The sequence below is a fragment of the Musa acuminata genome, chromosome BXJ1-1 (assembly GCF_036884655.1).
Source record: "Musa acuminata AAA Group cultivar baxijiao chromosome BXJ1-1, Cavendish_Baxijiao_AAA, whole genome shotgun sequence".
Classification (NCBI taxonomy): domain Eukaryota; kingdom Viridiplantae; phylum Streptophyta; class Magnoliopsida; order Zingiberales; family Musaceae; genus Musa; species Musa acuminata.
The window spans coordinates 40,299,841-40,324,115 of record NC_088327.1 but is presented as its reverse complement, the minus strand read 5'-3'; the positions used below and the strand labels follow the sequence as shown (position 1 = coordinate 40,324,115).

Sequence of the window (24,275 nt, the reverse complement as noted above, 5' to 3'; positions counted from 1 at the left end):
TAACCTTTAACAAAACCAGATTACTTATTTTAATGTGATAAAATTTATTTACTTGAATTTAATATATATATATTTAAAAACAAAATACTTAGAATATATTTAAAATATTAATACAAGCAAAAGTTTCTATTAATATTATTTTAGGATAATAATTTTAGTTTTTAGTTTTAAAGGATTATTATACTAAACTTAATTTAAAACGATATTTATAGAGTTTTGGGTCTTCGTTTTTTTCAGTTCTTTGATCCTTTTTTTGGCCTCCCATTTCCTCTTTTTTAGGGTTGTAAGTGGATCTCACCGAGAGAGAGAGAGAGGTGTGAAGTTGGAAATGGTGGGTTGCTCGAGGCATGGCTTGCCTAAGTGGATCGCGGCCGCCACCAGAGTAGACCTCGACGGGGCCTCCTCCTCCCCTGGTTCTCCCAAGTCCGATGCCTCTTCCTCCTCGTTGCGGTCGTCGTCGTCTTCTTCATCCCCTCAGCTCAGATCCTCTTCTCCCGACCCCTCCACGGGCTTCGGGGAGAGGGCGCTGTCCGCGGCGGGGGCCGCCGTGCTCTCCGCCGTCCTCGTGAATCCCCTCGACGTCGCAAAGGTGACTCTTGGCTTTTTTTTTTGTTTGCCATGTTCTTTGTTATCCTGTGTCGACTAGCATTTGACGTCGTTTCTTTTTCCTCACTGCAATTGCATGTCACATCTTTTATTTCTGGATCATTTGAAATCGAGTTTCTAGTGCAAAAAAAAAAGGTTCTTTCCTTCTGGTTTTTTCTGGATCCTGAAACTGTCGTACCTCATAATCGCAGACAAGGTTGCAGGCGCAGGCAGCTGGAGTTGCATACTATCCTTTGCAGCATCCATATGGAAGACAAATGGCGTCCCTTGGCCCAAGCACGGTACGGTATTACCTATTTTCCAAGGCTACTGTTAACAGGAGATGATCGTTCAGTGGTAGGCACTTTCATTCTTGAATATGTCTATCTAGGATAGACTGATATTTGGAAGGTGACTAGTAGCATTGCCTTCAACTCGATCAATTAATTTTGCTGCTTGCATACGACTAGAGCTGCTCATTCTCATTCTTAATCAAAGAGAAGTTTAACAACTTCAGAATGCACTGAAATTCGAGTCTTGTGGGAAGATGCCGGACACCTTATCTTGGTCATAAGTGAAGAGTGTTGATATTGGAAGAATATCATTACTTATTGGCTTGAACTTCATAGCAGACCTTTCACTTCTTAATGGTTCTTTTATTGTAGGGTTGATGACTGTAGTTGGCAACTGCTAGAGATTTCTCTTAGTTTAGGATCTTGTTTGAGACAATTTGGTTGCCTGATGTATTATACATGTTATGTTTTTAGTCAATATTTAGCAAACTTTTAATAAGAATTGGCTATCACATATCATGGCTTAACTCTGTTCATATTAAATGTATTGAAAGTTAGAACTAGCATCAGATACTTCTTCTAGGATTTGAATACTAATTTGATGTTATATTGATGATTTGATGTGGTTCATTTGCTGTTTTCTTGTGGACATCTTTGTTACATGAATTGACAACATAAATGCTGCCGTGGAGTATTTATGTATCTCTATCTATATCGGTTGACCTAAATAGTATTCAAAAAATGTTTTATGAATTTTTTTTACAAGAATAGCATTGACCTTTAGTTGGTTTTTGAGAAAATAAAAATCATTTGGACATGCTATTTCTAGAGAGCCTAAATAGTATTTTTGTCATGAAGGATCCTACAAAATTTTTTTAGAGTTGAGATTGTAATTGCTAAATTATATTATAGATTCTCATTTAACTTTTTCCTAGAAAAGATTGTCTTCAGACTGTCTGACCTTCTTTTATTGTTGATTTATGTGTTCTCCTTTTCACCTTATATTTTGTGGCTGATATGATGTTGATAATTCTCCCAGATGATTTCGGATTTCAGATGCTCCCCATCATGCACTCGTGCTGCAGTTTTTGGTACTGAACCAGTTTGCCCTCCTGAATGTTTTCACTACAAGGGAACAGTAGATGTTATATATAAAGTTGTTAGACAAGTAAGTATTCTAGCTTAATGGATATAAATGATAACTGTTTTAATTGCTGCAATGATCCAACTTTGAATATCTCTATCTTAATGTTGAAAATCTGCAGGAAGGCTTTGTTAGATTGTGGAGGGGTACAAATGCAGGATTAGCATTGGCTGTACCAACTGTTAGTTGTCACTTCCACTTCCCATGGCAGCATATTTATTCTTGATGTTGTTGTGATTCTTCTTTTGCTTTTATCTGAGAACTTGTTTATCACATGGCCTACCTACAGCGTTTTTATATAGTAAATATGGTTTATTTGCAAAGTTGATCTGTATATGTAATAATGTTATAAACTACAAGCAAATTTTTTCCAGTGTTTTTTCTTTAATGTGGATGTACAATGTAGAGATTCTAACATTAGATTAGTCCCGACAAATTCCTCTTATATATTCTTGCAATGGCCAAAGATACTGAGGTACCATTTCATGCATATTGTCTAGTAAGCACACAACTTTGTGATACCACATCTACAAACTTTGGAATTTCTTTATCTTTTATATTCCATCGAGCATTCTTTACCATTCCATTGGCTGATAGGCGAAAAGGTTGCTAATTTACCTAGCTTTGAAGTTTACCATTCTTTTCTGATTTTGGTATTGTTTTGCCTTCTAAGATTTGTGGTCCTTATATGCAATAGTTTTGTGTTTTTCTTGGAATTGATTATAAAACAATAACTTGGTATTTAAGATTTTGTATCTTTCTGTAGGTATGTTTGTGAATCAACTATAATCAATAAGGATAATTGTAAAAGAGTTTACTATTTTCCAAATGTTGATATTATATCTCCTCATTATTGGTTGACTAATCCATTTCAAACAAGTTTCTGATCCATCTAAAGTGACTAGGCTAGACCAAAATTCATATAGGTGTCTTACTTTCATGATATTCTCATTCTAGAAAACTTTCTAAAGATTACTACAAGGACTCTTTTTGGAAGACCGTGGAGCACTTATTGCTCCATCATTGAGGCTTCACATTTCAATTGTAATTGATTCATATCCACCTAGGTTAACCTAGAGAAATTGAAAAAAAAATATTATAGTTTTGGACAAGATTGCTGTTTCGCTTACTGGATCCATATCGCTGACTTGGTCAGACTAGTATGTACTGGTTTGTACCAGTGTGCCGATACATGGTAGACTAGTACATACTGATGACTCGAAGAGGAAGAAAAATGAGAAGAGGAAGGGGCGGTGAAGGAAGAGGAGGAAGGAGGAAGGAAGAGGAGAAGAGAGGAAGGAAGAGGAAAGAAGAAGAGGAGGCGGTGGAGGAAGAGGAGGAACAGTAGGAGGAAGCAAAGGGAGAAGAGGAAGGAGGAGGAAGAGAAAGGAAGAAGAGGAGGCAGTGGAGAAAAAGGAGTAAGAAGGAGGAAGAGGAAAGAGAAGAGGCGGTGGAGGAAGAGGAGGAAGCATACCAATCGGTGACGCACAGCGGGCAACAACGGGCAGCTGCACGAGGCGAAATGGAAAGTACTCATGTTCGGAGTGAAGAGGGCTTGTGTTTGCAAGCCCTAAAGCATGTATAATATATTTTTTAAAAAAGATGGGAACTAGACTGCCCGAGACAAGAGGGGTCCGCGTATCAGTTCACGGTTCGGTACGTACCAAGCTTCTCATACCGGTCCAAGCGAAACGTCAAACATTGGTTTAAAGCTTGTCGAGTTCCGGTTGGTTTTCAATCTGTCACTTGTGGGTGAACTTGTCTATTGGTTTGTTAGGGAGGTTTCACACATGGAAAACACAAATAGTTTAGACCTAATAAATTGTATGTTTGAATTGTCATTTAAGGTACCAAGGAGTAAAGTCCCATGATATGTACTGGTTCAAGGTTGAGTAGGAGCATCCCAAATAGGGTTTTATTACCATGGATATTGGATTTAGCTAAAAATACCCATACTTTTTGCTGGTCCATTGAATTGAGAAACTAGAATTCTGTGCAGCAATTCATTTATGTTGAGCTGGACTTTGATAAAAGGAGTCAGAGTTTAGAAGTGATCATTCCCATCCTTTTTAAAAAGCTTATCTAAAATGGCTGTGCCAAAATAAGAAGAGGGAAGTGGTGTGCTTGCTCATTCCTTCCTTATCCTCTTTTGTCTTTTTTCTTTTTCTTTTTCCACCTTTTTCCTCTTGTTCCTTTTTTCTTATATCAGTTATGGCTAGTATACTGCCTGATGCACTATATAAATTCAACGAACTGTCATGGACAAACTTCTAAACAGGATGTTTGATGTAATGCTTATGTATGTCCGTGTCTTTTGGTATGTTCATGCTTTGCATATCATGTATAGGGACGACCGAAGGCTCAATAGTCCAATTTTAGTTGAGTTTGGTGGCCGCTTTAGGCTTGTAAATAAAGGTTGTGTCATGTGGACACTTGTGAGAGATTTTCGGTCTACAGTGGACCATTTTGACCCTTTGTTGTGCAATTGTTCAGAGCTTGTAAAGTCTGTTTGTAATTTGCATTGTCTATGAACTGTTTTCGTAAATGTTTTCTTGTGGATCCCGAGTGAGGTGTTTTCTCTAACCCGTTTTCTCTTTTATAGGTCCTAAGGGACCATGGGAGGCTTCGTGGGAGGCTGACCTTTGCGGACGGACACACAAGGGTGCCACACGACTTAGGCAAAACTAGCTAAGTCCGTGACAGGTGGTATCAAAGCGGGACAAGGACTCATAGAAATACTTAGCATGCAAACGTGGGGGACCTAGTGGGGCTGCGTTGAGGGCAGTCAGCTCACGCGCGATCGTTTAGGGGAAAACAGGCATGGAGATGTAGGAAAAAGGAGTCGCTCGGAGGAGCGGACATCTGAGATTGGCATTAAGAGGAATGACCAACCCTTCGCGCAAGAGGTACCACAAGAACAGGTAAGCTTGGAAGAATGCGGAGCGCACAAAGGTTGGGATGGTTGAGTTTTAGCTACGGCTCAACGTTGACAACTATTCTTGATGATGCTCAAAGCAAGCGAGGCGCTTGGTAAAGGATGAGATAATGCAAGGTGGAATTAGTTGCTTAGCGATCGAAAGAGTTGTGCAAAGCTCACAGAGGTGAGGGGAATTGCTAACTTGAAAAATTTGGTACTTTTGCATGGGCTTGTATGCGGACGATGGAATGTTCGCGGCCATCCCAAAGCGACCGAAACTCGGTGCCATGGAGCATTAAAACTTTCTCTTCGGCATGTGAAGGATACATCCGTAGGAGGCTAAAGTGTGCAGCGAGTTCAGCATGTTACTAGGCCTTGAGTGGTGCAGTGGTGGCTGTATTGACGTGGAGTCGCAATCTAGTAAGTGCGTTTGCAGGAGGCAGAACAATGCGCAGTTTGTTCAGCAAATCAGAGTAGTCCAAGGGGATGGTGGTCTCCGAAACGAAGAGAGATGTTGTTCCAACGGGACAGTTATCCAGGAGGGATAAATCCCGGTTTCTCTAGAGGGAGAATCATGTGCAACATACCGCACATGCTGAGGAGGAGTACCTCAACAAACAACAACTCTACGAAGCCCAATGGACCGAGCAAGTGGCAAGGAATCGTCGCATAATCTCGCTTAAGAGAATGCATTGGTGGATGCATTATGAGATCAAGTGGGGGAGCGACCCAAAGCAACACAAATGAATGCACACTTAGAGTCGTTATGGAGATCGGACTTAAGGGAGGGCTGACCTGTGGAATGGCGGGCATGAGGGCCACCATCAACTTAATGTAAAAACGAGGAGCGGAGCAACTTGGGTGTAACTTGGCGAAGTAACCAAGCCGCATGAAGGGAGCCAGCATAGAAGATGGAACATGGAGCGGAGGCACAGTGCTTTCCTTGGATAGAGGTCAAGGATATGAACTCTTGCAGAGGCAAGAGCAGGATTATGTTGTTCCATGGGTCCTTCATTATAACGGAGCAGACTCATCTTGCATGGTGCCAAAGATGAAGGGAGCTTCTGGGCACATGCACCTTATCTCGGAGAAGCATTTGATGGAGGAACTAAGGCGACTCAACTTGCGGAGATAAAGTTGGGTTCAGAAGGCCTTGACACATGGTAAGAGGACGCAGAGGTGGGTACTCTTGAAGAATATGCCACAGTGTTGCCATTCAAGTTGCCATAAAGGAAGCGGTGTGCAGCGGAGATTGTGCTGGTCGAGGCAAAGTCCCAGGATCCAGACAATGGTGCACCACTTTCAGCGAAGTCGATGGACTTCGGGAGCTACTAGGTGACGGACTGTCCTAGAGCGGTGCTTTATCTAGGTGTGACCCAAGAGCGGGTGGATGAAGGTCGATTGCCAAAGGAGCAAACAAAATCGAAGGTGAAAGAGACCCTGTGATGTATTGGCAGAGGCCACACATGGAGGGATCACAATTCGAGTTCATCCCACAAGGATCAGAATGCAATAGAGATGTCACCAGGAGGCGACATGGTGCAGCAGATCGTGATGGAATAGTTCGTGGTAATGCGATACACACGACATAGTCCTGTGAGGGACTAGATCATACGGAGGTATGATCGGGAGCTACTGGAAGCTCCACTTCGGTGAACAATACGACAACAAGAAAGGCAATGGATTCAAGGAGTGAAGGTCATGGTACCACAGAGGCGGGTCTTCCGTGCATGCATCGAATTTTGCATCGGATGAAAGCCTTGGTCATCAGCATATGGGGGTTGTGTTCCACCAAGGGAAAAGCTCGAATGCAAGTACCAGTGAGTCCCATGGGAGGGACTTGATCATGCAGAGGTATGATCGAAGTAGCTGGAGAGTTGGATTGCTCTAGAGCCCATCTTCGCTTAAGGGAGCTCGGCAAGTCAGAGGACAAGGTCGAGTAAGCGAACGTTGCTACCAAGGAAGCTAAGGAGAACAGAATCGGACCAAAGGGAGTTGCTTGGAGAACACAGAGGTGTTGAAGCAGGGGGTCGAAAGGGGCGAGGAAGCGACGACGAGTCCAGAGGGACTTAGCTACCCAAAATTAAGCATTAGTTAGAATGAAGGTGGACTCAAAGGAGTGCCATAAAGACATATATACTGATCGTGAAGAAAATGGATGCAGATGCGAGGCGATGGATAGTAGGGCCATGGGCATGGTAGTGCCATGGTACCGCAGAGGCAGGACTTCCGTGAAAGTCATTGATCCCTTGCTCTCATGGAGGGAGAGCGTTTGGTCGTGAAAGGGGCCGAGGAGGTGGAGCATGCAGAGGCAAACTCCAAGTACCGAGACATGGCTGAAGGGCAGAGGCCAAGGAACTTCGTAAGATCGATGTTAACGAGCTTCTCATCAAGATAGCCGAAAGTGAAGGACTTCAGGTCATGCAAGAGTGCACGACCAAGGAACGAAGCAGGCAGTACGCGGTGCTGTACCTTTGCTACTCAGTGGAGTAGGCGGTCGGGTTGATGGAGAAGACGGTATAATCCCAGAGGCGATCAAAACTATTAGAGACTTACTTCAAGTTGGGGTAAAAACTTCCTGCATTCCAGAAGTTTGATGGCATTGAGAAGGTGAATCACAGTAGCTAACTCAACGTAAGGAGTGCAAACACTTCGAGTACTTCAGAAGTGTGAGCAAAGAGCAGGCGAAGGCCAGTAACCAGTTCGATGCATGGAGTACAACCCTTGAGGAGGCAGACGAAGTCAAGTAACCATTGCCTTCTCAACTCTTAAGAGAACGGGCGAAACCGAGTACCATAATTCTCTTATCTATCCAGCAGAGGAGCTCTGCACAGGTTCAAAGACCCTTCGAAGATTTTAGAAGATAATAGTTGTCAAATTCTTACCAATGGTGATCAATGCTACTGAGAGTAGATTATCCGCTTCATTTCCCAATAGAATGCCAATCGAAAGCAGAAGTGATGCGAATCTACTTGGAAGTGACAACTAAGTGAAAGAAGAGGCAATGGGCAAATTTTGTGGATGAAGGACCTAAAACTTCAGAAGTTTGCGAGGCGATGCTTGTTAAAGCTCCAACAAGCATCCACCCAGTTCAAGCAGCATGAGGCATTTGAGAGATTGGCGTATAGTAAGGATGGCCTTTTCCTTCATCTGGAGGATCTGCAGGAACCAATAGGGATCAACATAACTCAACCAACCCCACACTAGAGTCAGAGTCATTGGCGAGTTGAAGCAGCATGGCGGATTAAAGGTTCGACTACTCAAAAACAGCAACGGAGAGCAGCTGGGAGCCCAGAGGTGCATTGCAGCTGGAGCAGAAGATTGAAAACTCAGCAAAGGCGAGGAGTTGCAGTGTCGGCAAAGGCTTTGACGAGGACGTCGAAGGAATAAGTGGGGGAGAATGTCACGGATAAACTTCTAAACATGATGTTTGATGTAATGCTTATGTATGTCCGTGTCTTTTGGTATGTTCATGCTTTGCACAGCATGTAGAGGGATCGACCGAAGGCTTAATAGTCCCATTTTAGTTGGGTTTGGTGGTCGCTTTAGGCTTGTAAATAAAGGTTGTATCATGTGGACACTTGTGAGAGATTTTCGGTCTGTAGTGGACCATTTTGACCCTTTGTTGTGCAACTGTTCAGAGCTTGTAAAGTCTGTTTGTAATTTGCATTGTCTATGAAGTGTTTTCGGAAATGTTTGCATGTGGATCCCGAGTGAGGCGTTTTCTCTAACCTGTTTTCTCTTTTATAGGTCATAAGGGACCATGAGAGGCTTCGGGGGAGGCTGACCTTTGCGGACGGACACGTAAGGGTGCCGCACGACTTAGGCAAAACCAGCTAAGTTCGTGACAGAATGACCAACATAGGGTGTAGTATTGGTATTGAATTCCTAGTATATACGTCAAGAATGATATCTTTCAAATTTCAAAATAGGATAGGTCAGGTGAAACTGAATCCAATTTGAGTTTTGGATTTGATTAGACTCGAGGCCTATTGAGCCAATTTAGTTTTTTCTACTTTCTGTTATCTTCCACACCAATTAGCTTTACCATTAAAGAATCCTAAATTCCTGATGATGTGCTGAATGATTCAAGGATGTATTTTTGTTTATTATCTTTTGGTCCTCGAAAATAAGACCTAAAAAGCACTCAAATTTGTTTCAAAAAAATATATATTAGTAGGTAGGAAGGTTATATAGTACTTTTTGTTGGGGACTTGGATCAAGTAGAATTAAGATAGTATGCAGGGAACAAAAGAAATTATCTTATTATGGATAATCGTAATCCATTACCGGTTATCCCAGTGAAATTGGAATATTGTTTAAGTAGGAAATCTGACAAAACCTGACACCATGTTTGAAAATTTTCGTTAATTAAATTCTATTGGTATGAACCCAGATTACAAACAGGAACTTTTTTATTTGAAACTGGTTTTTTGATACCTTTGAGAATTTTTCATGCAGGTAGGAATATACTTACCTTGTTATGACATATTCCGCAATTGGATTGAGGAGTTCACAGCCTGCAATGCTCCAACGTTGACACCTTATGCCCCTCTATTTGCAGGCGCATTTGCACGCTCATTGGCATGTGTTGCTTGTTCACCTATTGAGCTAGCAAGAACACGTATGCAGGTAGCCTTATATTTGCTTGTTAATGATTTCTTATGGGCCATGTCAGCTTGTTAGTTTTTGAATTTTATTAAATGTACCTTATTATTGGTAACTTATTTATTTAGCCTGTATCTAAAATCTTGGTCCTTTATCCTATTAACATATCTTTATTTATTATTTTCCCGGCATGTATTTTACGGATGACTTCCAATTTGAAGAACTCATCTGGTACTTCAGTCCAGAATAGGTTTATGCAATAGAAAGACTTCTAACATTTTTTTTTCTAAAATACAGTATGAAGACACTAGAGACACACAACTATGCTAGAAGTTATAGATCTCATTAAAATATTGCATTATGCATTATGTATTAATATTGCATCTAGTGAGCTGATTCATTGTGAACAATTAAATGTATAAGAACTGTTAAAAGGTCTTATGAGACATGCAAAATATGTCTATTAGGCAGGTTAAAGGATGCTTAATGTGTGATTCAAGTTGGTACATATCCAACCAAAATTATATTGTTATTTTTGTGGTTAGTAAGAGATAGCGCAGACATATCTTTGAACAAGATATACCATGAATAGATTTTGATGTAAGCATGGAACACGTTCCGTTAGAGATTCAGGTCATCTTCCAGTTCCATTTCAGAAGCACATTCATTCAACAATCAAAGATTGTAATAATAATGAGATAATGCTTGTTTTTGCGGGTCTATTGTATCCAAGGCATGAGTGCAGTCCTTCGCATCATGATAAGGTTGGTTTTTAAAAAGTGGGGTGACTAGGTTTGAGTTATCGAAACACCTTTTGCACATATGGGTAAGGCTGTGTATATTAACTATCACCAGACCCCACATTTCTAGGACCCACCCCATCCTTTCTTATTGTATTTGAAGAATACAGGTTCACCAACATACCAATATTCCCTAAAATCATGTCTGCAATGCCATTGGTTCCAACCTTGTTGTTGAACGAGTAATATATAATGAATACTTTAGTAGTGGCACATGTTGATTAGCATAGTTTATTATAGCTATATTTGATGACACTTTTGTGTGGGTTCTTATATAGTATAAGAAAAGATAGCCAAATACGAACCATCATAATTCATGTCCAAATAATAAATTGACTCTACCTTGTTATGTACAATGTTCTTAGCTGGAATCAGAAACCTATTATTGAAAATTGTGTGTGTTAGCTATATATCAGCATCATGATCTGTTTCCTTTTGTTTTACAAATTCAACTTAAAAAATATTATATTGAAAAATTAATTAGTGACAATAACAGGCATATAAAGAATTGCAAATCGGAGCAAAGCCCCCGGGAATGTGGAAAACATTACTTGATGTTCTGTCATCTCTTAGGAGTACCAATAACAATCATAACTGTAAGTTGATACCTTCTATTACTCCTTTTATTGTCGAAGTCCTTTCAAGAGATCTATTCTGTAAGCTAGCTTGCTTTATGACATTTTCCTACTCAACCATCATAAGTGTTAGTTGATAGCTTCTTCTACTCCTTTTACTGTTTAAGTCTTACCAAGAGGTTGATACTATAAGCTAGCCTGCTTTATGACATTTCCCTACATAAATCATGTCTACTTGGTTACAGAATCATGTAGCATTTCTTTCATCTTGTGCCAGATGTGGGAAACCATAAAAGATGAATGCTTCAAATTTCTTGTCGTATTTGTATTTGGATATGTAATAGATACAATGCTTTTGAGGTACATTTAAAAACATATTGTACTATCACGAACGGTCATTGCGCACCCACAACATCTTCGTCAACGAACCGTTCGTCGTTTTTGCGTGCTTGTACAGATGTTTGGCAGCATGTTTTGACTTAGTTTTGTGTGCTTTTGCTTGAAAACTGTAAGCAAGAACAGATCGCAGTGTTGCAGAGCGATTGCTCACCATGCCAGGCAAAATTGCCCTAAAATGGCTCCGTTTTCGTGTGCCACGACTTATTTTCTGTAGGTTGCGGTGCAGTGCAAAACGTCAACCATCTTAGCACCCTGGAACCCCTTGGGTGGCACAGGGGTGGATGGGGCTTTGGGGTAGTGTTGGGCGTTGATTGGATTTCACAAGTTCGCACGTTAAGTTGATGGGAACTTGTCATCGTGCCTGACACCTGGTGAGCAGTCGTTTGTGGACTTGCGACTGCTCGTTTTGCCTTCTAAAGTCCTTGTTTTCTCTTTCCTCTCTTTTCTTTCTTACACACCGAGTGTTTGCCGAATTGCTTGTAAAGTTGTCCTCTTCGCGAGACATTGGGATTTGTTCGCCACTTGCTTTTAAATTAATCAATTTGCTCATTTTACAAGTCCTACAGGATCTAAGCGAGGTTGCAAATAGGCTGACCCTTTGCGGACGGATAACGCAAGGGTGCCTCATGACTTAGGCAATCCCAGCTAAGTCCGAGACATTGGTGCAAGGGTGCTTCATGACTTAGGCAACTCTAGCTAAGTCTATGACTTTGCCGCAAAAGTGCTTCACGACTTAGGCGATTCCAGTTAAGTTCGTGACATTGTGGTATCAGAGTGGGCAAGCTACTCGAGCAAACAGCGAAAAGGTTTCTCAATCTCGCCATGGCGAAGCATCATGGCGAATCGAGCAAGATGGGGCAAGTCGGACTTTTGCCCCAAGCAATCGTAAATAGGCTGCAAGTGCAAACTCGCTCTCAAGCTGTTAGAGCTGCTTAGGAGGAGCATGACAACGAACAAGACGAGCGAGAAGTTGGCTATTCTCCACGAGCAGAGGAGGTGTAATCTGGAGTGCTAACCAGGAAAAGAAGCTACAAGGAGACTTACAGCTACGGAAACCCGCTTTGACGTTCTTGACGCTAGTTTGGAAGAACTATACCAAGGCCAATGAAGGCTTCTTGGGGTAGAGAACTTGCAAGAAGAAGTTGAATCTCGGATCGACAAGGTCGAGTCCCTAGTCGATCGATTGACGTAAGACACCAAAGACTCCGTGCAATATTTGCACGAAGTCGTGGCGGAACTCATGTCTAGGGTGACATTGCTCACAAGGGCTCTTAATGCGGGAGGGAACAACACCCGCGTTGTTCCGCCACAGAACTTAAGGGCACCCGAGCCGCATTGCTACGAGGGTGCCAAGGATGCAAAGGAGCTCAAGAATTACCTGTTTGACATGGAACAGTACTTTCGAACTACAAGGCCTAATTCTGAAGATACCAAAGCTTTGATAGCAACCATGTATCTGAATGAGGATGCAAAACTTTGGTGGCGAACATGTTAGGAAGAGATCCAATAGGGTCAGTGTCGAGTGGACACATGGGAGGACTTGAAGCGAGAGTTAAGAACTCAATTCCTACCTGAGAACACGGAGTTTGTCACAAGAAGGAAGCTGAGACAACTCCGCCAAAGTACTTCCATTCAGGACTATGTAAAGCAATTTTCTACAATGATACTAGACATATAGGATACGTCCGAGAAGGATAAGCTTTCAGCTTCCTCGATGGCTTGAAGCCGTGGGCACAACAGGAATTGCATCGAAGGAACGTTACCGATATTATCGGGGCAATTGCAGCCGCGGAAAGGCTCATTGACTTTGTTTTCTCAGAGGATTCGGGGAAGAAGAAACAATCTTCGGGAAATTACCCACACAAATATTCTTGAGTGAAGGAGTCTGGGGGTGAGCAAAGGAAAAGGAGTTTCCACAAACGATCAAGCTCAAAAGGCAAGGTCTCAAAACCTAACGAATGCTTCTTGTGTAGAGGACCACACATGGTGAGGGAGTGCCCACAAAAACAAGCACTCAATGCCTTAACAACATCAATCCATCCCCCCAGATCGGACAAACGCAAGACCATTGCCCTTAGTTCGAGTAGTTCGGAATCCAACAGCGACGATGAGGAGTCGCAAGGACCCCGAATAGGATCAATACGTTTGTTGAATGCGATGTGGGGTCAAGTGGGGGAGAACATGAAGATGAAGCTGCAGAAAGCAGGGAGTAGCGAGCTGATGTACGTGGACATCAAGCTAAATGGCTGAACAACCTGTGCGATGGCGGACACGAGTGTTACCCACAATTTCATTATTGATCGAGAAGCTAGGTGACTTGGGCTAAACTTGGAGAAGAACCCAAGTCGGATTAAGGCAATGAACTCATAGGCTGAGTGGATCTCCGGGCTGGTAAATGCAATACCTATCAAGATCGGGACATGGAGCGGAAGCACAAACATGATAGTGATGCTAGTGGATGACTTCTAAGTGATTCTCGGAATGGAGTTCATGCACATGACGAAGTTGGTGCCAATGTTGTTCCTAAACTCCCTATGCTTAATGAGAGGTGACGACCCCAGCGTGGTTCTAGTTTCTCAAGGAGGAACCAAGGACCCACAACAAATATTGATATTACAACTGAAAAACGGGGTACAAAAAGGAGAATTTACTTTTGTGGTCATTATAAAGCTAGAGCAACTTGACGTGGAGGCCATTCATGAACCTGCTGTGGTGGCGAACGTTTTGAAAGAGTTCACAGACGTCATGCCACCCGAGTTGTTGAAAACTCTATCGTCATGTATAGGCGTGGATCATCATATCAAGTTGGAGCCGGGAGTGAAGCCTCTAGCGAAACCACTATACTGTATGGCTTCTCCAGAGTTGGCAAAGTTCATGAAGCAGTTAGATGAATGCTAAGCAGTGGTCTCATCTGCAGTTCTAAAGTACAATTTGGAGCTCTAATCCTTTTCCAAAAGAAACAAGATAGGAGCCTTCGATTATGCATCGACCATCGAGCCTTAAACAAGGTGACGGTGAAGAACAAGTATAAAAAAGAAACAAGATAGGAGCCTTCGATTATGCATCGACTATCGGGCCTTAAACAAGGTGGCGGTGAAGAACAAGTATCACATTCCGCTCATCGCAGACTTATTCGACCAACTGGGCAAAGCCTTTGGGCCTTCGGTCGGGTTACTAGCAGTTCCGCACTGTTGAAGGCGATGAAGTGAAGACTATCGTGTGATCAGGTATGGAGCGTTCGAGTTCTTGGTGATGCCTTTCGGCTTAGCCAACGCTCCGGCCACATTTTGCACTCTCATGAACCAACTATTCAAGGAGGACTTAGACAAGTTTTTGGTCGTCTATCTAAACGACATCGTCGTTTACAGCTAAATGCTTGAGGAGCATATCGAGTACCTTCGAACATTTTTCAAGGTTCTTAGGGAGAACACTTTGTTCGTGAAAAGGGAGAAGTGTTACTTTGCTCAGATGGAGATTTTGTTCTTGGGGCATCGAATCGTCGCCCATTCGGATGGATAAATCAAAGGTGCAAGCTGTGGCAGAATGATAAACACCAAAGAAGGTACCGAAGCTGAGATCCTTCCTTTGTTTTGTCAATTATTATCGGCGCTTCATAGCTGGGTACTCGAAGCGCGCAACTCCACTGACGGAGTTGCTGAAGAAGGAATAGCCTTGGCGATGGCCAAACCAATGTGAAGCGACATTCAAAGACCTAAAGGCTACTGTGTTGGAAGAACCGGTACTCAAATTGTTTGACTATGGGAAGCCCTTCGAAGTCTATATAAATGCTTCAGACTTCGCTATTGGGGGATTACTCATGTAGGAGGGTCACCCGGTGGCTCTATGAGAGCTGCAAGCTCAACGAGATCGAGCGATGATTTCTGATGCACGAGAAGGAGATGACAGCGGTGGTCGATTGTCTAAGCGTTTGGCAGCATTACGTTCTCGGATCACGATTTGTGCTAAGGATGGATAATATCGCATTGAGTTACTTCCAAACTTAAAAGAAACTCTTCCTAAAGCAAGCACGATGGTAGGACTTCCTAGCTGAGTTTGATATGGTAATAGAGTATAAGCTTGAAGGAGCAAATATTGTGGTCGATGCATTGAGCCGGAAAGTGGAGCTAGTGAATGCCATGCAGTTGGAAGGCGGAGGCTAAGCAAGTCAGTTGCACTCCAACTTTCTTTCTAGGATTAAGAATGGACTGTGCAGTGATCCTCGGGCAGTAACCCTGATGTAACTAATCGAAGAGGGAAAGACACGATAATTTTGGGTTTAGGAGGGACTCGTCTACACTAAAGGGAATAGAGTTGATGTTCCTCGAGCGGACAATTGGAGGCATGAACTCTTAAGAGAGTGTCACGATTCCCTTTGGTCTGGATATCTGGGTATTTATCAAACGTTTGCTCTCTTGGAGATGGCCTTTTATTAGTCAAAGATGGGGACTGATGTAGAGGAATATGTTTGAACGTGCCTTACTTGCCAATAAGATAAGGTAGGATAGCAGAAGCCAGTGAGACTTTTGGAGTCGTTGCCCGTACCAGAAAGGCTGTGGGAGAGCATTTCCTTGGACTTCATATCAAGCTTGCCGGCAGTAGGGGGACTGTCACGCCCCCTAAATTTAATTCTCATTTAGAAGGTGTGAACCTAACTCAAAACTGATAATATTAGAATTCAACAAACAATTCAGGATTCAAACACACATTTGAGGATACTAAGAAAACATTCAAGTAATTCACATCCATAATTTTACAATTCACAAAACCTGTGTAGTTTATAATCATACATCATATCACTTAATGATTCATAAAATCCAAAGCTAACTCAACTAAACCATAACCACATCATAAATCCATAGTTGTAGGAATCTATACAATCACAAACCCAACATGTGTCACATGTTTATATCAGTGGTTTAAAAAGCGCTAGGCGCTCGCTCGAGCGAAGTGAGGCGCTAAAAATTAATAATATTAAAATTAATAGTATTAAAATCAAAATAATAGTGTTATACTGTATATTGTATACAGTTAACAGTATACTGTATATTGTTAATAATATACTTTCGATTTCGAAAGAGAAGCGAAAGAGAAGAGAAGAGCGTAAGGGAAGACCGAGGGTGTTGAGAAAAGTGGGAGCGGTAGCAGCAACGGCGAGCGATAACAGTGGCAGCGGGAGCGGTGAGCGGCGACAGAGGCAGCGACAGCTGCGGGAGCGACGAGCGGCGACAGTGGCAGCAGCAGCAAGAGCTGCGAGCGGCAGCAATGAGCAGCGGGAGCGGTGACAGCGACAGTGAGCAGCGTGAACGACGAGCGGGGTTAGGGTTGGGGAAGTCGCTCTGATATCGGTGCTTTAGTTGGTTCGATTGAACCAACTAAAGCACCGGAGACCGAACCAGACCTAAATCGCTGGTTCGATCACCTGGTTTAACCCAGGCGCTCGCCCGAAGCACCCGGTGCCTGGGCTCGGGTGAGCGCCTAGGCGGTGCGCTTCAAATGAAGCGAGGCGCTTGGGCCTTGCCTCGCCTCGCCCGAGCGCCTAGGCGAGCGCCCGAGCGCCTTTTTAAATCACTGGTTTATATCATTACACAATTTTAACTTAATATTCCCAAAATCCTAATATCAGAGGTACTTTTCAAACATTTACAAAACTCATCAGTTCATATTTACCATAAACATTCCATTAGATACCAAGTATACTTATACAACAAAAACATATCGTCCAATAAAGGTTTGCCCAAAGTCTTCTAACTTTCCACTACCTTAGCCCAATTTAAACATTTTAGCAAGCGACAAGCTATCCTGAAAAAAATTATTAGCAACGGAATGAGCACATAGAGTTTAGCAAGCCACTAATATATACATAACGAAAGAGGACAATTTCGAACAAATAAGGTACCAAAATACAAGGCAAAGATACAAGATTCAAAGATAGCCACTCGGTGTATGCATAATTACAATGACGTATTGTTTGAAACATGTTTTGTTCATAACAATGGAGTAAGGGCTAATTGGAGCATAACAATGACAGATGAAACATTTCGGAACATATCAATGGCGGATGAAATGCTTCGGAACATATCAATGACATATGAAGCATTTCGGAGTATATCAATAGCATATGAAGCATTTCGGAGCATATCAATAACAAATGAAATATTTCGGAGCATATAGCATTTTGGAACATATCAAAGAAGAGCATAACAATGGCAGATGAAACATGTCGGAACATATCAATGACGGATGAAATGCTTCGGAACATATCAATGACATATGAAGCATTTCGGAGTATATCAATAGCATATGAAGCATTTCGGAGCATATCAATAACAAATGAAATATTTCGGAGCATATAGTATTTTGGAACATATCAAAGAACAAATACGAAACAGAAGCTCAAACGTCGCATTTGACATTGCATATATTTCATTTTTATCCAAAGCATATATAGAAGCACATAATCAAAGCTCTGGATATCATCAAACAGATAGAAGGTGAAGTGGGATCCCAAACATAATCTCCCAGAGGGGGCCGACAGAGCATCGCAGGCTCTAAGCATATACCCTTTACCATTTCTGGCAAAGGTCCAGATAATCCTTTTACCATTTCTGGCAAAGATCCAAATAATCCCACAAACACCATAGTACAAAAGGGGTATTGTGAACAATAAAGTTGGCACATATCGGAAACACATGCAAAACAACGGAATTCATGTGCCTATACGAAACATTGCGATACAAACTTGAACTTTACATGATAGATACAGGTATACAAATAATTGAAGGACAAGAGTATATAGGAATTTAAAGCAATAATGTAAAGCTCAACTGAAGTAAGGATGTTGGCTGAAATCGATTTCCAAAGAGAAGAAACAAAAAGAGGCGAAATCGACGAAAGCTCGATTCTGGCAGAATTTAAGATGCACATTTTATGAATTATTTGGATAACCAATTATGCTCCAATTTATACAAAATAGGTGTTATTCGAAAGATGTGTCAATCTAAAACATCTAGTTTTAGGTAAATCAAGTTTTGCATGGATTGGAGTTTACAACATGGAGCTACAAATAATTTCGTAGCGAAAGGTTTGAAAACATCAGCTCTGTTTTACTGAATCCACAGGGTCGATGAAAATGGATGTTTCAGTTTGCAATTGTACTTTAAAAATTTCAAATCAGGTAAGCACAGAAAGAATTTTGAGTCTAGTTTCCAATAAATCATACTTTGCATGAATCTGAGTTCCCAACAGAAAGTTATACGCAGTTAAGCAACAAGATGTCAGAAATTACAATCCATGTTTTCCAGAATTTGTAGGGTTAATTGAAACAAAAGTCTTAGTAGGCATTTAAATTCCAAATCATTCAATCTATGCATCAAAATAAAGATATTTGAGTCTACTTTCAAATGGATTAGGTTTTGCCTAAATCAGAGTTTAGTGCTAAAATTTAGGTTCGAAACAATGCATAGAGGTCAGATTATTGAAAAATTACATATTCATGGCTTTGTATCAAAACGAAAGAAAGGTCTGGTGCTAAGCTGAAATCTTTCGAATTATGTAGAATTAAAATGAAAACAGAGATTAGGATTACTGTGGGATGGGGTTAGAACACTTGCCTTAGAAAAGTTTGATTCCTAAATGTGGGGAAATTAATGCAAAACCTCAAGCAAAGCTTCTTCCTCTTCTTCTTCTTCTTCTTCTTCAAATCCTCTTCCCCACGTTGGCTGCAGGAAGTATCTCTCCTTTGTTAAGTTTTCCTTTAATCTCTCATCTAATTACTTAGGTTTGGCTAATACAAGAGTTGCAAGGTGGCAAGCATGCATGAAAGGGACTTATGTGTCATCCATAGAACCAACATGGGTGGCACCATACTTAGGTTAGTTAGTGACACATGTCCTCTATTTTTTTTTTTTAACTTAATGTGAATCTTTGACAAATCATATCAATTTTCTAAGATTCATATTTAGGTCCTTAGCCATAAACTTCTAATATAAAATTATTTAATATAAAAGAATTATTAGCTAATCCTCATATTTACAAACAAGCATCTACAAAATTTTAAAAAAATGGGGGATGTTATTGGGACTTGGTTCGATACTCGTGGTAGTCGATCGGTTTTTAAAGTATGTAACATTCATTGATGCACCCTTACACTGTTCAGTAGAGGAGGTAGCCAAGTCGATGATGAAGAATGTGATGAAGTATTAGGGAGTCCTGCACAATATCACTCGATTCAATACTCGTGGTGGTCGATCGGTTTTCAAAGTATGTAACATTCATTGCTGCACCCCTACACTGTTCAGCAGAGGAGGCGGCCAAGTCGATGATGAAGAATGTGGTGAAGTATTGGGGAGTTCTGCACAATATCATCAGTAATCCAGATGCACGGTTCTTGGGATAATTTTGGACCGAGTTATTTAAATTGTTGGAGTTTAAGTTATACTTCTCCACAAGCCTCCACCCCTAGACGGATTGCCAAACTGAAAGAATAAATTCACTTCTTGAGTAATATTTTTGGCACTACGTGAGTGCCAACCAACAGGATTGGGTGAAGCTATTGGACATAGCCCAATTCTCTTACAACTTACAGTGAAGCTCTACATCCAATAAGAGCCTCTTCGAGATCATTACGGGATAGCAGTCGTCGACTCGTCACACCTTGGCGATCGGTTATACTAGGAGTAATCCATTAGCATATCACTTTATAAAAGAATGACATCGAAATGCAGATATTGCATGGGTTTACTTGAAGAAGACGACCAAAAAGATGAAGTGAGCAGACTTAGGAAGGTGACCACAAGAGTTTAAAGTAGGTGACTTGGTGTTGGTGAAGCTCCAACCAACATCACTCCAGTTCTTTAGGCATAAAGTGCACAAGGGATTGGTGCGCAAGTATGAAGGACCCTTTCTAATTATCAGCAGGGTAGGTAATGTTTCCTACAAGTTGCAGCTGCTGGCGTAGCTTAAAATTCACAATGTCTTCCACGCAAGCAACTTGAAAGCCTACTACTCCGATTTGCAAGATGCTCCTTGAAGTGTTCCAACTCGACTACCCCCCACCAGAACCTCCTATGAGAAGTGAGTCGGAACTCTTTTAGCGGATCGCATGACAATGCTACCTAACGAAGCAAAGCAAACTGAATACCTGGTGAAGTGGCAAAAACTTCTCCGAACATAAGCTAATTAGGAGCCTGAAGACGCCCTACGACATAAAGTAGTCATCAAAACCTACCAACAAGCATCGATGAGGGCATCGATAGTTTAAGTGGGGGAGAATGTCACGAATGGTCATTGCTCACCTGCAACATCTTCGTCGACGAACCGTCCGTCACTTTTGCGTGCTTGTACAGATGCTTGGCAGCTTCTTTTGTCTTAATTTTGTGTTTTTGCTTTAAAACTTCTAGCAAGAATAGATCGCAGCGTTGCAGAGCGACTGCTCATCACGCCGAGCAAAACTGTCCTAAAATGATTTCGTTTTTGCGTGCCACGGCTTGTTTTCTGCAGGCTGCGGTGCGGTGCCAAACGTCAGCCATCTTAGCACCCTGGAACCCCTTGGGTGGCATAGGGATGGACGGGGCTTTGGGGTAGTGTTGGGCGTTGATTGGATTTCACAAATTTGCACGTTAAGTTGATGGGAACTTGCCATCGCGTCCGACACTTGGTGAGCAGTCGTTTGCGGACTTGCGATTGTTGGTTTTGCATTCTAAAGTCCTTGTTTTCTCTTTCCTTTATTTTCTCTTTTACACAACGAGTGTTTGTTGAATTGCTTATAAAGATGCCCTCTTCACGAGAAGTTGGGACTTGTCCGTTGCTTGCTTCGAACTAATCAATTTGCTTTTTTTATAGGTCCTACGGGACCTGAGCGAGGTTGCAAATAGGCTAACCCTTTGTAGACGGATAACGCAAGGGTGCCTCATGACTTAGGCAATCCCAGCTAAGTCCGAGACATTAGTGTAAGGGTGCTTCACGACTTATGCAAATCCTGTTCTTAGCACCCTGGAACCCCTTGGGTGGCATAGGGATGGACGGGGCTTTGGGGTATAGTGTTGGGCGTTGATTGGATTTCACAAATTCGTACGTTAAGTTGATGGGAACTTGCCATCGCGTCCGACACCCGGTGAGCAGTCGTTTGCAGACTTGCGATTGTTGGTTTTGCATTCTAAAGTCCTTGTTTTCTCTTTCCTTTCTTTTCTCTCTTACACAACGAGTGTTTGTTGAATTGCTTATAAAGATGCCCTCTTCACGAGAAGTTGGGACTTGTCCGCTGTTTGCTTCGAACTAATCAATTTGCTTTTTTTATAGGTCCTACGGGACCTGAGCGAGGTTGCAAGTAGGCTAACCCTTTGCAGACGGATAACGCAAGGGTGCCTCATGATTTAGGCAATTCCAACTAAGTCCGTGACAGTACACTCTCTCAAAAGATTTGAAATTTTAATTAGTAAAAGAACATATCTTTTTAATACTTGGATGATACTTGTTGACACTTCTTTGTAGAACTTTGTTTTACTTGACGATAATCTTTTAAATTTTAATTGTAGATATGATCTATATGTAATTAGTTAGACTATCATATGTTGTAAAGCATCAGATTATCATTAATGAATTTGTATAATGACCATCCCTTATTATAATTTCCTACTATTCTTTCTGAATGCTTTGATTTGCCATGCTAATTAAAATGATCTCTTTCATGTTGATGTTAGTTAATTGTATATTATTTTATATTATAATATGTAAATTTATGATTTAACACTATCATAGTTTTCAAGCTTTTCATATATAATTTTATGTATCTGTAATATTTTTAGTGTCTTATTAGTTTCTGTCTCATATCCTATTCTTTTGATTGACTTTTTTCTTTATTTATAGTGAATGTAACTACATACTCTGAAACTGGAACAATTATCAAGATTTTCATATATTTTATTTGTATTAGTAATAGTTATCATATCCTTTTTTTTTTTTCAGGTTTTGACTTGTCTATGTATCTATACGTTGTCCTATCGAAATCACATGTATCCGTGCATCAGTTTTTTAAATAATCTTGTACCATCTTCATGTCCTGTTGACTTTTGTGATTAAACTATTTATGATTAAAAAATAGCTGGTATTTTTGCAAACAGTGCAGGGCTATCGCATCCTATGGACAGGTGTGGGAGCACAACTTGCTCGTGATGTTCCATTTTCTGCTATATGTTGGTCAACTCTTGAGCCGGTAATTTTCTTTCTACATCACAAATTGATGCTGCATTTTTTGTAGGTCCTTGTAGATTCAAATGTTTAACTGTTTCGTAATTGTCTATCTTTTCATGTACTTGTGTTAAATAATTGATTTACCCTATCTTACAGATTCGCCGAAGATTACTGTCGCTGTTTGGTGAGGAAGGCAATGCAGCCAGTGTACTAGGGGCAAACTTCTCAGCTGGTTTTGTTGCAGGGAGCATTGCTGCTGCAGCCACATGTCCTCTTGATGTTGCAAAAACACGGAGACAAATTGAGGTTCGGTATTGGAATTCCTATACTTATTTCTCTTTTCTTCTCACTTCAGTAGAACTAGGTTAAGTTCCTTTTAATGTATGATCTCATGACTATTTTTGTTTGATCATTTTGAAATAGGATATTCTTCCTCTTACACCGATGGACAAACTTAACTAATTAGACTAAAAGCCTTTCTCAAGATTTATTCTTAACCATTTTTATCTGGATGTTCATTCCAGAAGGACCCATCAAGAGCACTAAATATGACCACAAGACGGACACTGGTAGAGGTTTGGAGGTATGTCTCTCATTCTTGTAAAGATTAGTTTCATTAAATAGTGCCACATGGTGATGTAGATGATGCATATTGAAGACCATCATGGAAGGTCCTCTTTTGCATCCATGGCAAAATTGCTAGTCGTGAGATTTCTCGAGTCCTTCAAAACTTTAGCATCCGCTGAGAAAGTGACCACTTTTATGTTTAGTGACATGGGATGACTGGCTTGCATGTGCACTTTACATGTACATGGGATGACTGGCTTCTCTCAAATTATGACATTCTTTAAAAAAAATTGCAGGACTGGAGGTATCAAAGGTCTCTTTACAGGTGTAGGTCCTCGAGTTGGACGAGCGGGCCCTTCTGTTGGAATTGTTGTTTCCTTTTATGAAGTTGTGAAGTACATTTTACATCAAAGGCACAACAGTTCATGAAAAAGCAATGTTGTCAGACATGGAAGACCACCTCTCTGTATCTTATCTTGGATGGTGGTTCTACACTGTCGGCACACGAAGCAATGAAGGCTTAATGCAGTTGGAAGTGTTGAAGTCAGTCATTTTGTTTCAGCATTCAAAGTGGGGCTGCAATGATGGTTGCTTTTGGCCTTACATAGATAGGTTTAGAAGAAATATCAACCACAATATCAAATAATTGCCATTGGATCGTGCTTTTGCTTTCATCAAGTGTTCATCCAATTTTGTCACAAAAATATAAGCACTGTCCGGTTATCTGGCATGGAACACAACCGTTGGAGGTTGCACACCAAGAGGCAAATACTTTTTATCTTTTCAGATTTATTTTTGTGCATCAGTCTCATTTACTATACTGAAACACTTATGTGAAAATTTTGACTGGTTGGTCATCGCAGCACAAACAATTATTGTTGTACCGATGGATTGTAAGACTACTACACTGATCCAAGACATCAATTGGTTTGGTCATCCCAGCCCAAACAATTATTGTTGTACTGATGGATTGTAATACTGCTACACTGATCAAAAACATCAATTGATCGTCTAATAACCTACCAATTTCTAGCTGCTTTGTTTATGGTAGTGAACTGTCCAGATTTGAAATGCACCGTTTAGCAAATCATTGTTTTACGAGCCAGTGAATTTTGACTGGAAGTGAAACTTGCAGATGTCATTTACTGAGGTGTTATGTTCTTGGTGTTTGATTATTACTTTGACTGCACTGCATCGGTG

At 41.1% G+C, this 24,275-nt stretch overlaps 1 protein-coding gene across 1 annotated transcript; it reads left to right on the top strand.

The window, feature by feature from the left end:
- The first annotated feature begins 243 nt into the window (after nt 1-243).
- On the top strand, nt 244-24,107 carry LOC104000680 (mitochondrial carrier protein MTM1). Its single transcript, XM_009422785.3, has 10 exons — nt 244-589; nt 798-887; nt 1,918-2,046; nt 2,144-2,203; nt 9,401-9,571; nt 10,844-10,943; nt 22,439-22,530; nt 22,665-22,814; nt 23,033-23,091; nt 23,372-24,107. Exons 1-10 carry the CDS (start codon nt 329-331, stop codon nt 23,502-23,504), a joined length of 1,245 nt encoding a protein of 414 aa, XP_009421060.2. The 5' UTR covers nt 244-328; the 3' UTR covers nt 23,505-24,107.
- Nucleotides 24,108-24,275: the final 168 nt, after the last annotated feature.